The 17,424-nt window shown below is 39.5% G+C and overlaps 1 protein-coding gene across 2 annotated transcripts; it reads left to right on the plus strand.

Moving 5' to 3' along the window:
- The first annotated feature begins 3,675 nt into the window (after positions 1-3,675).
- RBM42 (RNA-binding protein 42) lies at positions 3,676-15,905 on the plus strand. 2 transcript variants are annotated; one of them, XM_051218586.1, is made up of 6 exons: positions 3,676-3,893; positions 3,934-4,088; positions 6,449-6,853; positions 8,045-8,310; positions 12,737-12,931; positions 15,708-15,905. In XM_051218586.1, the coding sequence occupies exons 1-5, from the start codon at positions 3,844-3,846 to the stop codon at positions 12,776-12,778; spliced, it is 918 nt and encodes a 305-aa protein (XP_051075202.1). In that variant the 5' UTR covers positions 3,676-3,843; the 3' UTR covers positions 12,779-12,931; positions 15,708-15,905. The 2 variants fall into 2 exon arrangements, with proteins under 2 accessions (XP_051075202.1, XP_051075203.1); XM_051218587.1 differs by having other exon boundaries at positions 3,686-3,893; positions 8,045-8,305.
- The last annotated feature ends 1,519 nt before the right edge of the window (positions 15,906-17,424 follow it).

Here is a 17,424-nt window from a genome sequence, read left to right on the forward strand (position 1 = left end):
CTGGGAGAGAGAAACGAAAATGGGGAAAGATTTGCAATAAATTGGTCATAGGCGGAACAATATTTCCACACAAACGTATACATAAAGCTACATGAATCTTACCGGACCACACCACAGAGATCCAGATAGATCATATTTGCATCAATAAAAAGTTCCGAAGGACAATGGAAGATGTGAGAACCGAGAGAGGAGCTGACATAGCTTCAGATCACCACCTAGTTGTGGTCAATTTAAGACTGAAGCTAAAGAAGAACTGGACAATCAGCACTACAAAGGTTCAATACAGCCTTCCTTCGAGATACTGACAAACTCAATGAATTCAAGATAGCTCTCAACAACAGGTTCCAAGCCTTACAGGATCTACTGAAAGAAGAAGAATCTACTATGGAGGACAACTCGGAAAGTATCAAAGAAGCATTAATTTCAACGTGTCAGGAGGTTCTGGCCCTCAAGAAGCATCATCATAAGGAATCGATCTCTATAGAAACACTGGACAGGATCAAAGAAAGGAAGAACAAGAAGACAGCAATTAACAACAGCCGAACACGAGCAGAGAAAGTCCAAGCACAAGCTGAGTACATAGAAGCAAACAAGCAAGTGAAGAAGAGCACTAGAGCCGACAAGCAGAAATACATCGATGGCGGAAAAAGCTGCAAGAGTAGGAAATATGAAACAGCTTTACGATACAACGAAGAGACTAGCAGGGAAATATAGTAAACCAGAGAGACCGGTCAAAGACAAAGAAGGCAGGCCAATCACTGAAATTCAACAACAGAAGAACAGATGGGTAAAGTACTTCGAGGAATTCCTGAATAGGCCGACTCCAATGAATCCACCAGACATCGAAGCAGCACACACAGATCTTCCTATAGGTGTCAATCCACCAACGACGGAAGAAATCAGAATGGCCATCAGACAAATCAAGGACGGGAAAGCAGCAGAACCCGACAACATATCAGCTGAAGTCAGACATCGAAGTAACTACAAACATGCCTTACCTTCTATTCAAAAAGATTTGGGATGAGGAACAAGTGCCGATGGACTGGAAAGAAGGACACCTCACCAAGATTCCAAAGAAAGGAGATCTAAGCAAATGTGAAAACTACAGAGGCATTACACTACTGTCAGTACCAGGGAAAGTCTCTAACAGAATGTTGCTAAACCGGATGAGACGCAGTAGATGTCCAACTTTGAGACCAACAAGCCGGATTCCGGAGGGATCGGTTGTGCACAGACCAAATGGCGACACTACGGATCATCGTCGAACAATCAATTGAGTGGAACTCGTCACTGTACATCAACTTTATTGGTTATGAAAAAGCATTTGACAGTGTAGATAGGGGAACCTTATGGAAACTTCTTCAACACGGAGTTCCTGAGATTGTCAACGACGGGCTATAGTGCAAAGTAGTGCATGGAGGACAGCTGACAGACGCATTCCAAGTAAGGACCGGAGCCAGACAAGGCTGTCTACTCTCTCCCTTCCTCTTTCTTCTGGTGGTCGACTGGATTATGAAGACCTCGACATCTGAAGGAAAACACGGAATACAATGGACAGCTCAGAACCAATTAGACGGTTTGGACTTCGCAGATGACCTAGCACTCCTATCGCATACACATGAACAAATGCAGATAAAGACAGTCAATGTAGCAGCAGTCTCTGCATCAGTAGGCCTCAACACACACAAGGGGAAAACCAAGGTCTTCAGATTCGAAACGAAGAACAGCAATCCAATCACTCTTGATGGCGAAACTCTGGAAGATATAGAATCCTTCACATACCTGGGAAGCATCATCGATTAACAATGAGGTTCAGATGCAGACGTGAAGGCGAGGATTGGCAAAGCAAGGGCCGCATTCCTACAATTGAAAAACATATGGAACTCAAAACAACTTTCAACCAATATCAAGGTGAGGATCTTCAATATCAACGTCAAGGCAGTTCTACTGTACAGAGCTGAAACTTGGAGAAATACAATAACCACCATCAAGAAGGTACAAGTATTTATAAATAGCTGTCTACGCAGGATACTCAACATCCATTGGCCGGATACCATCAACAACAGCCTTCTGTGGAGGAGAACACACCAGCTTCCAACTGAAAAGGAAATTAGGAAAAGACGATGGAGATGGATAGGACATACATTACGCAAATCACCGAACTGCATCACGAGGCAAGCCCCAACTTGTAATCCTGAAGGGAAGCGTAAAAGAGGAAGGCCAAAGAACACATTACGTCGGGAAATCGAGGCAGATATGAAAAGGATGAATAACAACTGGGAAGAGCTGGAAAGGATTGTCCAGGACAGGGTTGGATGGAGAGTGCTGGTGAGAGGCCTATGCTCCTTCACGCGTGACAGGAATAAGTACGTAAGGAAATAAGTGGCAACTTGGACTGAAATACTTCGCAGATATCGTCTTAGAATTCTCAAAGCAAGTGAGTTTCCTGTCTACTTATAACCGATTTAGTCAGATTGTTAATAACATAAAGCTATCCCAGTCATCTGTCTTTGCGATTTTCAGTCGTTTCCGTAACAACCATTGACGTGTCGAATTATGGTCTTTTATGGTGTCAGTTCTGCTTTAATAATAGACTTAATCCTAAACTTGTAGATTTGTCATATTGTAACTGCCTAATCAATAAGATGTCACGTGGAATTGACATTATTATCTACACCAATCATCAGTATATGGTGAAGAACACACTTAGGCTAGAGGTGGAACAATATATTTAATATGAATAAAAGGTATATGTTAACACTCATTAATGACCACGTCTGAAAGACCGAGCCTTAAATGTTGAATATGCATTTTCCCAGTTGTATCGTGTTCATCTTGTGTAGTTAGGGCCCAATGCCACTATTGACGTACACTTATTGAAAACATCAACTGTTCTATAGCTGGATCTTAGTATGAGAACACAAATAACTCTTATTGATAAAAATAGACGAAAAATTTAAAGTAAACCTTCTCACCATAATGTAGCAACGCAAGGATTCATGGGATAGTTCAAAGTTCGCTATTTTGACAAGACCCTTGTCATTCATTAAGAGTTTGGAGATTTTTAAGTCCCTGTGGATTATAAAGTTTTCATGAAGGTATTTCAGAACTTTGGAAATCTGAAGCATGATGCATTCACATTCAGATAAACAAAGCATATAAGCAGACCAGAGAAGGTAAACAAGCCAAATCGCTACAGTACTCATTACAAGCGTCAGTACAGCTAAAAATAGATAGTGTGTAGCGCAGCAAAGCGACACACTATATGAAATAATAAGTGACAGACAAACATACACAAAGCACATAGATGGAGATACACAAGGTCGTAAAAATAAGGTGTGTGTATGTAATGGATACGATGTGCTATGAAAACAATAGTCATCGTGATGGTAAGAATGACGCGAAGTCAGATGCTGTTCGATTTATCAAGGTCTCTTCAAAAGCTATGATTAATCATTTAAGTGTGTATTAGCACTCGACTCTACAAGACCAAAAACCAAGACCACACAAAGTACCGGTGTCATACAGGTTCGCCAACAGAGTAATCAACTCAGTAATCAACTACTGGAAGAAATGATGTCCGTAATTTCAAATGATTCTTTCAAGATATCTCTAGCTACTCAGTGAAGTTGAACAGAAAAGGACTACCAAAAGCAGTCGCCCTCTGTCATTTGTGCACATATATGAATCTATCGTTATGGCGGGACAGTGAAGCTGAATGTTTAGGCAGTTAGTTAGAAGTTAATTGAGCTGGGAAAATACGCGCATCTCATCGGGGGATTTACTCCAACAGCAATTCCAGCCAACTGTTTAAGTTGTTTATCACACGATTCTTTAAAGAAAATGACTGATGGCAATGAGAAACTTAAACAAATGGAGGAGGAGATGGATAGGTATCCAGTGTGAGACAGCTTAATTTGTTTTTGAATGTAGATTCGAGGCTGAGATTGCTCATCAGTCGTCAGGCAAGACACCGAATAATATTCCAATCTCTGGCGGATTTACATTCCCTCCTGTTACTAGCTTTATGCCACCCCAGTTACGTGTTCATCAAAACCCGACCAACGTCATGCAGCCAGTTTATTCGGGTAATCACATTTTTTAATATAAAGTGTTATTTGACAAAATTCCAACCATAAAATAAGTAGCAAAAGGAGAGTAATTTTTCATAGTGGCAATTTGCTGTACACGAAAGGGAATTTGTAACGTCCAGCAGCTTACAAGCGCAAGTCCTTGAAAACGCTTCATTCCTAATGAATGCATTATTTCACTGACTATGGACTGCTTAATTGGTAAAGTTAACAAAAAAAAGTGGCTATATACCTGTATCATTGTAGGTAACGGAAATAAATTTGATTGTCTTTTTACACAGCAACAAGGATAAAAGTCTGAATGAACTATTTCAACACATTTCGACGCCTGGTGATCTATCGTAATAAATCAACGCGTTTAAATCCCTGGTGCATAAAAACCAGGAAGTAAAAAACATGATGGCAAACATGTGCTACCAAGTTGAAAGCAGAAGATTCCTCTGGAAACTTCTAAAAGTTACCCAATTTTTTTCAACACTTGCAGAAGTTTTATTTCATGTACTTAAACACACGTTGGTACAAGAAGGCACCAAATACATATGCACCACACAAGTCACTCGACTTGTTCGCTCAGGATCCTAGAACCCATGTGCACCAACGATTTGGAACCATGGTTTTCTAACTCCCCTAGGTGGATTCTCCGTATCTACCAACCTGGTTAGAGCGTCGAACATTCGCTTTTTGTCCTCTCAATTTCGTAAACATTATCTTTGCCTTGAGAAGGGAGTGAGCAGTACTTCCTTGTTAGTGGTTGTATACACGTGGCCATGTGAGAGCATCTCGAGAGGGATAGTTAACTCCAAGCACTCTCGGTCGTACCAGGGCATTTGGGAGAAGTCGTGTCTGGAGTAATCTGTGGGCTTAGTAACAGGTTTTTTATCGTTTACTAAGCAAACCACCTAAAATAGTTCAGATTGCTTGCCAAACCAATAACTTTGACTTGTATTCTCCGTACTCTTGGTAGTATAATATTTAATTTTAATGTAGATGAATTTGTTGAATAAGTACTTATAATGAATGTTAGTTAAGCTATATATATATATATATATATATAATGTTTCTAAAACCTAAATTAATACAAAGACCCAAAATAGTACGCTCAATTACTAAGGGAACAATAACCGCCTGCTGAACGTTAACAGGGACTCAACAAGATGAACCAATGAGTGTTGGTGATTTTCGTAAAGAAAAGGTGAGATTCCATAGTTGGTGGTTAATTAAAAGATAATAACCTGTCTGAGAATAAAAGTCTTGAATAATACACATTTAACTTAGGTGTTATTGGTTGGTTCGCTCTTGTCGATCAATGTTAGCGGTCGGTATGTATTAATGTAACTGAAGAAATCACGATCTTCACATAAACGCAACTTTTAAAGCACCTTTATAAGTCATGAGGTTATTGGAGGAATAGATGCATTACTACCTTATCTTTCAACTGTTAAATTATAAGTTGGAACTCTGTCGTACTTCATTTTGGATTACCTGCTGGTGTCAACAGCCCTCACAACGAAGGCGTGGCTCAAAGCCAAGTGTTGAAAGTTTCCCAATCTACAATTTTGTGACGTAATTTGTTTACCAGATGCAGGTTTATGTACTTGGCTTTGAAGGATAATCTGCTTGTTTTAAGGTGATGATTCTTTCCAATCGCCCAAAGAGATTTAAGTGGGGTGCGAGTCGGTGATGTGGACTTGTGAATTCTACTTCGAGTGTGCTAACAGAATTCTCTTACGGCATGGTGGTGTACTCGTTGCTCAAATCGCACTTGACCTGTTGTTGGGCAACTAGAATTATGAGACGTGCTGTACACCATTGAAATAAAATCTGAATCTGGTAGATTAGAAAGAGCCTGCGCATGCATCTAATCTTAGTTATAAGCCATTTGCATCATTGGAAAAGGTCGTATACTGACGGTGCAACAAACAAAACCAACCTGTCTAGTGAAATTCCGTTAGACTTATGCTAATCTATGCCATTTTTTACCTACTTTCATGAGATAGTGTCTTCGAAGTTTTCTCAAACTGCTTGAAACCTTACTACCAACTAGTGACTGATTTCTTTCTTTCATGCATCGTTGGCATCACTTTTACGAGAGAATATTTACAATGGACGTTATCAATCGTACCTTTGGAAATTATACCTCACCGAGTTGTATTTAGCGTGGTTACGATTGTATAAGTGAACTAACTCCTACAATTCATAGTTTCTGCTAGGTGTACTAGTAGTAAAAACTTTATCAGCTGAAGGATATATTTTATTTTCCTTGAATTTGAACTGTATGAAGCAATACATATATATGAAATGTCCTACTATCATTTAATATATGTCCTCTCAGCAGCTGCCTAACTTCTCTCTTACAGTCTTACCACTGCCTCCCGGGGTTCCCATGTTTGTTCCCCTTTCTCAACCTCCTGTGTCTTGTTACCATATGAATGTCCCTCACACGCAGTTGCCGCCATCAAATCCTGTTTTCATGCCTTCAAAGGCATCTAATATGTCGATCCCAACACCAAAAGTGGAAATGTCTCCCGTTTCATCAGTTAACAAAGAGACTGTTAGTGAACATAACCCAACTCAAAAAGTTATATCTGCCCCACCACAAATGGCTGGACCAAACGAGTTAGCGGCACGAGCCAAGCAAGCCGCTGCGGCGGTTGCAGCTGCCAAGTCTAAAGCTGAAGACGAAGACGATGATGTTACTCGAGCATTGCTAGCTGCGGCAGCGGGAGTTACTTATACTCGAGTTCAGGGGCCAGATGGAAAAGGCAAGTTCATTACATATGCTACGTAGACATTTTATTTAATTGTTACTAAATTATAGTGGCCATTAGACTTGTAATTTTTTTGGAACTGGTGCTTACAACATACAATGATGTTATACTTTTCCACCCTCTATACAGTTTTATGAGATCAAGTTAGTGTTAATCATGAGCGTTGTCTGAAATATCATAACTCGTAATTTTATGTTTGGCTCTCACAATAAGATCTTTTTTCTAATCTTTAAATAAACTCTCATTTAATACTGTTTCTTGGCATTCCAGAAATGAAAATCTATTATCAGATTAAAACTTACTATTGTACAATTAATTACTAGACCGAAAAAAAAGCGGATATATCAATATTATTAATAGAATTAAATTCAGTATGTATCATGGGGTTTCTTCCTACATAGTTACTTGAATAGTTTTGATCAACTAATAATAGAAGTTTCATCTGATGTCGTCATGGCTATGTAGAAAATAAGGTACTTCAAGCAAACATTCTTTATCCAATCGTATAGCTGTTTTTGATCTGATTTAATCTCGTTCAAAATATTTTAAATCGAATTTCATATAAGAGAGGTGCCCACCTTTTGTTCACTCAGTGTAATGCCTTATCTTTAACATGAATAAAGACCAGATCCAGACCCAACTCACCATGCAGAAAATTTCCTACTGTCATACGTCACACTTATCTGATCATTTTTAGTCTTGTAATTTATTAAATCATATTCATGCTCGACTCTAATGTATACGTGCATTTGTAGACTATCTGTCTTAAAGTTAACAAGCGGGTCTGTCAAGTATCGACGATGGTTGAACAGGCTAAGGTCACTAACGTTTTGTGTTGTCCTCATATATCACGACCAAATTCTTAAAACGGTCATTGCTGTAAACTACTTTGCTCATTTTATCAGTGGAATTTTGTGAATTTTCGCGAAATGCTGCACGACGAAAATGCCGATTTTCGGTTTCAAGAACAGCATCCTAATTTCATACTATTACTTCCTAAAACCTGCAGCAATATTAATTGTAAACTTTCCGCAAACGACTAAAATCTAACATATCCTTCCATGGGACAAGTAGAATAATTATGCTGTAGACAAATAATGTACCTTAGTCCATTGACGTTTTCAGAGCTACATTCTACTGTTGTTCATTGGTATATGTTTGTATCTCAAATTTAACATTTTCCAGAAAAGGTTTTAGCAAGTATCACTAAACCTCCGCTAACACCAGTCGTTACACAATCAAGTAAAAAATCAAAGCTAACCGATCTCAATACAGATACGGAAGTGAACAAAGTAACACAAACAACAATATTACCACCGGTACCACCCACAATTTATCGTTCTGCTAGTACAACTACAAATGATCAAGTCTATAAAAAGAAAAAGTACATTCGCACAGCTGCTGGAGCCACTTGGGAAGATCCGACTTTGGTTGAATGGGATCCAAGTAAGGTGCTTATTTTATTTACCTAACTTGTAGTATATGCATTTTATTGTTTTTTTGTACTCGTCAGCTTAATTTATGCAAACAGGAGTGTTTGTAGCTACATGTTTATTAAGTAGTTTCATCTCCACAAAGTATGTAGATAAAAACTAGTCTTATTTATCAGAATGGCTTATTTACTCAAGATAGAATTGGATTGATATAAGTCAAACATAATGCATGTACTGTAGGCAACTAATGTAAAGTAACAAGTTGAAAGTCAAGTATTTTAGAGCAAACAGTCAACAAAATGTAGAATTGTAGGTAGATTTGACTAGCAGTGATTACATTCAGTGTGATGGCGTGAACAACTTTTCCTATTGGGATGTTCATGGGACGGTAACCGTGTAAATCTTTAGTGATAATGTATTCTTCGAATTATGTAAAACCCATAGAATGTTTTTGTTGAAGTCATCCACGCAAGCTACGAATATTTCACATAATCTCACACTAGAACGTATAAGTCTACCAAAAAACTATCTAAGGAAGTTTTATTTGTTGGTTGTGTGACTAGATTTGATCAGAAATTGAGTACCGAGCTTATGGAAGACATTACTTACTTACTTACGCCTATTACTCCTCGTGAAGGAGCATAGGCCGCTCACCAGCACTCTCCATCCAACCCTGTCCTGGACAATCCTTTCCAGCTCTTCCCAGTTGTTATTCATCCTTTTCATATCTGCCTCGATTTCCCGACGTAATGTGTTCTTTGGCCTTCCTCTTTTACGCTTCCCTTCAGGATTACAAGTTGGGGCTTGCCTCGTGATGCAGTTCGGTGATTTGCGTAATGTATGTCCTATCCATCTCCATCGTCTTTTCCTAATTTCCTTTTCAGTTGGAAGCTGGTGTGTTCTCCTCCACAGAAGGCTGTTGTTGATGGTATCCGGCCAATGGATGTTGAGTATCCTGCGTAGACAGCTATTTATAAATACTTGTACCTTCTTGATGGTGGTTATTGTATTTCTCCAAGTTTCAGCTCTGTACAGTAGAACTGCCTTGACGTTGATATTGAAGATCCTCACCTTGATATTGGTTGAAAGTTGTTTTGAGTTCCATATGTTTTTCAATTGTAGGAATGCGGCCCTTGCTTTGCCAATCCTCGCCTTCACGTCTGCATCTGAACCTCATTGTTAATCGATGATGCTTCCCAGGTATGTGAAGGATTCTATATCTTCCAGAGTTTCGCCATCAAGAGTGATTGGATTGCTGTTCTTCGTTTCGAATCTGAAGACCTTGGTTTTCCCCTTGTGTGTGTTGAGGCCTACTGATGCAGAGACTGCTGCTACATTGACTGTCTTTATCTGCATTTGTTCATGTGTATGCGATAGGAGTGCTAGGTCATCTGCGAAGTCCAAACCGTCTAATTGGTTCTGAGCTGTCCATTGTATTCCGTGTTTTCCCTCAGATGTCGAGGTCTTCATAATCCAGTCGACCACCAGAAGAAAGAGGAAGGGAGAGAGTAGACAGCCTTGTCTGGCTCCGGTCCTTACTTGGAATGCGTCTGTCAGCTGTCCTCCATGCACTACTTTGCACTATAGCCCGTCGTTGACAATCTCAGGAACTCCGTGTTGAAGAAGTTTCCATAAGGTTCCCCTATCTACACTGTCAAATGCTTTTTCATAACCAATAAAGTTGATGTACAGTGACGAGTTCCACTCAATTGATTGTTCGACGATGATCCGTAGTGTCGCCATTTGGTCTGTGCACAACCGATCCCTCCGGAATCCGGCTTGTTGGTCTCAAAGTTGGACGTCTACTGCGTCTCATCCGGTTTAGCAACATTCTGTTAGAGACTTTCCCTGGTACTGACAGTAGTGTAATGCCTCTGTAGTTTTCACATTTGCTTAGATCTCCTTTCTTTGGAATCTTGGTGAGGTGTCCTTCTTTCCAGTCCATCGGCACTTGTTCCTCATCCCAAATCTTTTTGAATAGAAGGTAAGGCATGTTTGTAGTTACTTCGATGTCTGACTTCAGCTGATATGTTGTCGGGTTCTGCTGCTTTCCCGTCCTTGATTTGTCTGATGGCCATTCTGATTTCTTCCGTCGTTGGTGGATTGACACCTATAGGAAGATCTGTGTGTGCTGCTTCGATGTCTGGTGGATTCATTGGAGTCGGCCTATTCAGGAATTCCTCGAAGTACTTCACCCATCTGTTCTTCTGTTGTTGAATTTCAGTGATTGGCCTGCCTTCTTTGTCTTTGACCGGTCTCTCTGGTTTACTATATTTCCCTGCTAGTCTCTTCGTTGTATCGTAAAGCTGTTTCATATTTCCTACTCTTGCAGCTTTTTCCGCCATCGATGTATTTCTGCTTGTCGGCTCTAGTGCTCTTCTTCACTTGCTTGTTTGCTTCTATGTACTCAGCTTGTGTTTGGACTTTCTCTGCTCGTGTTCGGCTGTTGTTAATTGCTGTCTTCTTGTTCTTCCTTTCTTTGATCCTGTCCAGTGTTTCTATAGAGATCGATTCCTTATGATGATGCTTCTTGAGGGCCAGAACCTCCTGACACGTTGAAATTAATGCTTCTTTGATACTTTCCGAGTTGTCCTCCATAGTAGATTCTTCTTCTTTCAGTAGATCCTGTAAGGCTTGGAACCTGTTGTTGAGAGCTATCTTGAATTCATTGAGTTTGTCAGTATCTCGAAGGAAGGCTGTATTGAACCTTTGTAGTGCTGATTGTCCAGTTCTTCTTTAGCTTCAGTCTTAAATTGACCACAACTAGGTGGTGATCTGAAGCTATGTCAGCTCCTCTCTCGGTCCTCACATCTTCCATTGTCCTTCGGAACTTTTTATTGATGCAAATATGATCTATCTGGATCTCTGTGGTGTGGTCCGGTAAGATTCATGTAGCTTTATGTATACGTTTGTGTGGAAATATTGTTCCGCCTATGACCAATTTATTGCAAATCTTTCCCCATTTTCGTTTCTCTCTCCCAGTCCATGTCGTCCCATGATATCTTTATATCCGGTGTTGTCTATTCCGACTTTGGCGTTTAGATCTCCCATCAGAATGGTGAGGTCCTTTCTTGGGCACTTCTCTATGATTGATTGCAGCCGCTCATAGAATTGATCTTTAATGTCGTCGTTACTATCATTGGTGGGTGCATAACATTGGATAATATTCATTGTGATCCACTCCTCCTTTATTTTGAATGATGCTTTGATGATTCTGGATCCGTGAGATTCCCATCCTACAAGTGCATTTTGTGCTACTTTGGACAGCATTAGAACAACTCCCTGTGTGTGGAGCATTTTCCTCTTCGTGGCCGGAGTATAGCAGCATCTCTCCCGTATTTAGCCTTTTCTGTCCAGCTTGGGTCCAATGGGTTTCGCTGATTCCCAGTACTGCCAAGTTGTATCTCCTCATTTCCGTTGCTATTCGACTGGTCTTCCCGGTCTCCCACATTGTTCGGACGTTCCATGTACCTATAAAAATTGTTGCTCCGGTTGTTAGAAAAGATATCGGCCTCGTGGCTCCCGAAGGAACTCGGCTTTCACCATGAGGCGTCATAGTTCTTCTAAATGAAGACCTAACTCCCAGGGCAGAGTTTAAATGGTTTGAATTATTTATTCTGGTTAGCGTTTTTTAGCGAGTTAGTTTTCTACGGGATGGGGTCGCTAACCCCATGTCCATACCTTCTTCATTACCCGGGCTTGGGACCGGCAGTAACTCTAGAAGAGCTGCAGGCGGAGTTATGGTAGACGTTGTTCGTAAAAATCATGTTGGTAATAATCTCAGCGATTGAAAGAATCTATGGCATCCTGCAACTAAATCTACAGTAATATTTTATCGAATAATGTTCAGATGTTGATTTTAGTGAATAGAAAAAATGAGTCAATAGAATGTGAGTAGTGTGAACAGTTTTATGGTGATTAGAAGTATTCGAATTATTGTGCTAAGAATTTCCGAAATAGTGTAATTTAAGGCATGTAGATTTAGGTGAGCACAAATGAACGTATTATATTTGGGATTCGTAATTAGCGCGCAGTCAAGTACAAAGGAATCATCATTTAGTAAACACCACAAGTTCACAAGGTGAAAAAGAATGAGTGTGTACATGCACCTTGTTATTAGTTGAGGTTTGGTTTAAAAAAATCCAGCCTGTCTACTACTAACGATAATTTTTTTATTAAAAGTAGGGATAATAATACAAATTGAAATATTTTAGAACGTCGAATTGTATATAAATTGAGGAACGTTAAATACAAAGTTGTGAAGTTAAAACAATCAGACTAGCTTTCTTGTCCTGATATAGCAAACAGATATACGCTCTAGAGACTGAAAAGATAAGCGAATGAGTTTAAAACCCACTACCTAGCTGAGAAGATAAAGAACACTAGCAATTTGTAGGACGACTTGTCCTCTAGCGAATAAATTTGTTCTTCATTTGGCTTCCAGATGACTTCCGATTATTTTGTGGGGATTTGGGAAATGAAGTGACAGATGACACTCTAGCACGAGCATTTAACCGCTACCCTTCTTTTCAAAAAGCAAAAGTTGTTCGAGACAAACGTACCAGTAAATCTCGTGGTTATGGTTTCGTTAGCTTTTCTGATCCTGGAGATTTCACACGTGCCATGCGAGAAATGAATGGTAAGTTATAATCTACTTTTACTAGGCTATGTACAAAATTGTCTGCTCTGTCCGACTACTTATCTTGATCAATCGAATAAAACGAGATTTTGCTTGTAGTTCCGTACCAATTAATAGATACTAAATCACAAATAACTTCGAAGGTGAAACATAATTTGCTTGTTTTCTTTAGTAGATATAGGATGATAAAATCTAGAAAAACCTCTTTATTATTGGAATCCATTGTCGAACTCTGTACAAGTAAAAAACTGCATATGATTTTGAACATGTGTAGTATAAACTTGTGGTTTGTTTATTTAATAACAGAGAGGTGCTTTCTACAGCTATTACCGTTATCTCACCGACGATGTTTTTTGTCTTATGGACTCAGTAAATTCAGCTCATTTGGATGTTACTCAGGACGAACATGACTTGGGAAGATGACACGTCACACAAATGCCGATTCGTATAACTGCACTTCACAGAAGCAGAATGAGTGTCTTAAAGACCACTACAGATTAAAGATTCCTGATATTTAGACAAAAGAATACACCTGGGTCCTTGTGATCTATTTCAGCCAGTCTCCTAGCGCCAATAGTGATATAAAGCAAATCGGACTTTTATCCCAAAACATTACTTATGAAATTTCAATTAGAGTAACCAGACATTTAATACTCTCTCATCAAAACCAATTTTCGATAGGAATTACAGAATGTGATGATTGTAGAAAAGACTGGATAAAAAGATATTGGCTGCGTTTGTGGAATATAAGCTATACGACAGTAACTGAAGGAATTCACATTATTTGTCACTACACGAATTCAGTCAGTCATAAATAACGTAAGAACTGTGGCGCATGCTCACCACCCCAAATTACTACACGACATTAGTACAAAACCATACAAATTACTCCATCTAGAGAATCAGCATTTATTTTATTTGGACACATAAATATTGGTACAAAGAAGTACCAGATAATATGCGCCGCACAATTATAGTGAAAATGTGAAGAGATAAAGAATGGGAGGTGCGTAAAAGTAGTAAGACAATGAACGGAAATTAGTGTATGATAGTGAAATAGAAATAAAGGGAGAGGAAGTTCAGCCACAGCGAATTCTTCCACACAAGGTAATTACGTCCTTTTTCATAGGAAGAAAGTAAAAGAAGGTTGCAACAAAATCTCCACTGGCTTCTATTCTGAATCATGTCTGATGACGTCTCAAGCCACTGTGTTGCACCATCTCTAGAACCCCAACCAGGGAGTCGCGAAGGACCAAGAGAAGCCAGTCATGTACAGCTTTTCTTCATACCACGACAGTATGTCATACATTGATCACCTATCCGCTTCTTCCAACCAGTCCCAGCGTCGGCAAATAATGCAAGACATGAAATCCTCCGAGACGACATTCGTAAAACATGTCCAAGCCACCGAATTCGATGTTTCAAGATAGTGACACTAATCGAACTATCGTCACTGCCCGAACGCACGATTTTGCCACTAGACGTGACCAATCCTTCAGAGACAACGATGATCAAACACCGAGTCTTCTAAAATTCTCAACTCGGAGAGACCAGGTTTCACAAGCATAGAGCAAAACTGCTCTCACCGACGCGTTGTAGGTCCGACCTTTTACAGCCAGACTAACATCACGAAGGCATCAAAGATGGTCCAGATTGGCATAAGCCGCTCTGGCTTTCACTATACGTGCATTGATCTCATCACTCACGCCACCACCAGCACTTATGCAGCTACCTAGATATACGAACTTCTCGACTACTTCTATCTGCTCACCATCCAGGGTGAGTACAGGATTAGAATCCTGCCAGTCTTGTAGAAGTACTTTGCACTTCAAAGGTGCAAAGCATATACCGTACCCATGAACACTAATTGCAGATTGCATGACTTGGGCATTATCGCACAGTAAGACAATATCATCCGCATACTTAAGGTCGAGATTTTCTTCAAACAATAGATCCACGCCGCCACTACCTACATTCATCAGAGATGTTTCCAGAACGTTATCGACAGAAAAGTTGAAGGGGATGACGAGATTGAGCAAGTTTGCCTAACTTCACCGAATGAATGAAGCAACGATTGTCGACACATGTAGAGTTTATAAAGTATCAAATACGTTCTCACGAGCGGAGACGGTATATACTGTTTGTCTGTACGATACTCTCGAAAGATACTCCGATACGCTACGCCAACATAAACACCTTACAGTTGGATGATTAATTTATAGAGGCAGATATGTTATCACATTTGCAAAACTTGCAATGAAACGGGACTTTAACCAAGTAAATATATTTCCCACACCACTTCGTAGCAACCGGGTTGTCAATATACCTTTTTTTCTAGTGGTGAGTGGGATGAAAATACCCAGGTTCCACACATCGTTCTTTAGTTATGTACAGTTTCTTTTAAATATCCATTTTATTTGAGCGGAAACTATGAGTCAATGTGTTTTACAGTTTCTATGTTATTTAATACTACTTTTGATGATTGTGAGGTACACTTCTGAACAAAACGCATATGTAGGCTTCGTTTTAGCTCTAATTCTTGCTTTGCTCATGAGATAGGATGGAACCCTTTGTTACAAAAATCTTTTCGACTGATTGTTTGGGATATTTATGTCACTAAGACAGCAAAGTTCTTGAAGTACGCCTGTAGGCAAAATCGCAATATGAGTTGTGAGAAACTTGCAACCATATAAAAGTTTGAAGCAACATCTTATTTTTCTGATAAAGACATGCTGTCAATATCTTATAACATTATGGTTTCTGAAACCTGTTTTAGGTAAATATGTTGGTAATCGTCCGATCAAACTGAAAAAAAGCGAGTGGCGTAATCGTCAACTGGAAGTCCATAGAAAAAAGGAGAAAGAAAAACGAAAACTTGGTTTGAAAAACTGATATTTTTAACCGAAGTCTATTAAATTTATCCTGTGAATATTTTCCTACTTTTGAAATACAAAGACTCAAGATAATCATAGCATTTCCCGGTATTATTTCTATACTTGTTGGAATTAAAACCTTCAACAAATCGTTGTCCTTTTTATGCTGATGGAATTTACTAGACCAGACGAGTTTTGTTATACGTTATATTCTGAGGCATTAGAGATTATAAGATTGAAGGTTTTTAGAAGGAACTTCATAATCGAGACATGTAGGTTGTTTCTACTTAAACAGTTTATGGTGTTTGTGGTGATAGGACCAACTCTTCAATGACCAGCATAAATTTATAACTGCTAGTTGGTGCTCACATTTACTTTTCTATCAGAGTAAACATGTGTAGTTTATCATCACGGCTATTAAAATAAGTGGTAGTAGAAAGCGTTCTATGTTGCCACACGTAACCACTACAACGTTTTGATGATTTGTTTATTTATTACATAAACACAAACATTGGTTCAAGTCATCACCATATATATATGCGCCATACAAATCATTTGATTTGTGTGAGGACTGGGATACTGCCCGGACACCCAAATCGAAATAGGGGGTTTTCTTAGGGGTTCACTCCTTGAACCTCTGACCTACAGGTCTAACCCACAAGACAGGGGAGCAACGTTGGGAGATGCAGTCCCATGGTAGCCGGTGACCAACAATAGGTTCATACGCCATTTGTTTGCTCAGGATCCTAGAGCCCATGTGCACCATTGGTTTTTCAACTCCCCTAGGTGGATCCTCCGTATTCTCCAACCTGGTTAGAGCGTCGGACATTCGCGTTTTGTCCTCTCAATTTCGTAAACATTATCTTTGCCCTGAGAAGGAAGTGAGCAGTACTTCCTTGTCAGTGGTTGTATACGCGTAGCCATGTGAGAGCATCTCGAGAGGGATAGTTGACTCTAAGCACCTTCGGCCGGACCAGGGCTTTTGGGGGCCAAGCGACACTCAATGGAGATGATAATAACAGTAGTCAACTATGATTCAAGATCGGCATCCTATCTACTTTGTACTTACAAACAAGTTGGAACGTAAGATGCTCAGTTTCAGGAGGCGTGTAGTTTACACTTAGTGTGGCTCTTTAGAGTGTACTTGAGGAACTCTTGATGAGTATATTCTACTTATTAGTTGTTATATTCTGTAGGATGGTGGAAAATTATATATAGAGAGGATGTACTACCACGATCTCGCTTCACTAGCTACGTATCATTTACCAAGTACCTAGAAATTCTCCACCCTCTAATCTATACAGCTACTTCATTCGCAAGTAATCATTGCGTGAGCATCTGCAAAATTCCAAGGGATTTCGCATAATGTTCTGAACATTTTTCCAGTAAATAATTCAGAGAAACTTAGCATCTATCTTGATATGGCATACGAGAAAATCAATGCTAAACTACTATGCCTTTTGGAACCAGCTTATATGGGAGCAGAGACTACTTCAAAAGCGACTATTGTTCATAAATTTCATAAGAAAACGCATCGATTTAAGATGGTGTATATCTTAACCTCACACGTAGAAATAAACTAAGTAACATCGTAGTTTAACAATCCAAAAATGAATAGAG

Source organism: Schistosoma haematobium, chromosome 1 (assembly GCF_000699445.3).
Source record: "Schistosoma haematobium chromosome 1, whole genome shotgun sequence".
Lineage (NCBI taxonomy): Eukaryota > Metazoa > Platyhelminthes > Trematoda > Strigeidida > Schistosomatidae > Schistosoma > Schistosoma haematobium.

What these genes read in the sequence shown, in the direction of transcription:
- RBM42 (XM_051218587.1), top strand. Translation starts at nt 3,844, where the DNA reads ATGACTGATGGCAATGAGAAACTTAAACAAATGGAGGAGGAGATGGAT. An exon ending in TCAGGGGCCAGATGGAAAAG is followed by an intron (nt 6,854 to 8,044) that starts GCAAGTTCATTA and finishes AACATTTTCCAG; the next exon opens with AAAAGGTTTTAGCAAGTATC. An exon ending in TGCCATGCGAGAAATGAATG is followed by an intron (nt 12,932 to 15,707) that starts GTAAGTTATAAT and finishes AACCTGTTTTAG; the next exon opens with GTAAATATGTTGGTAATCGT.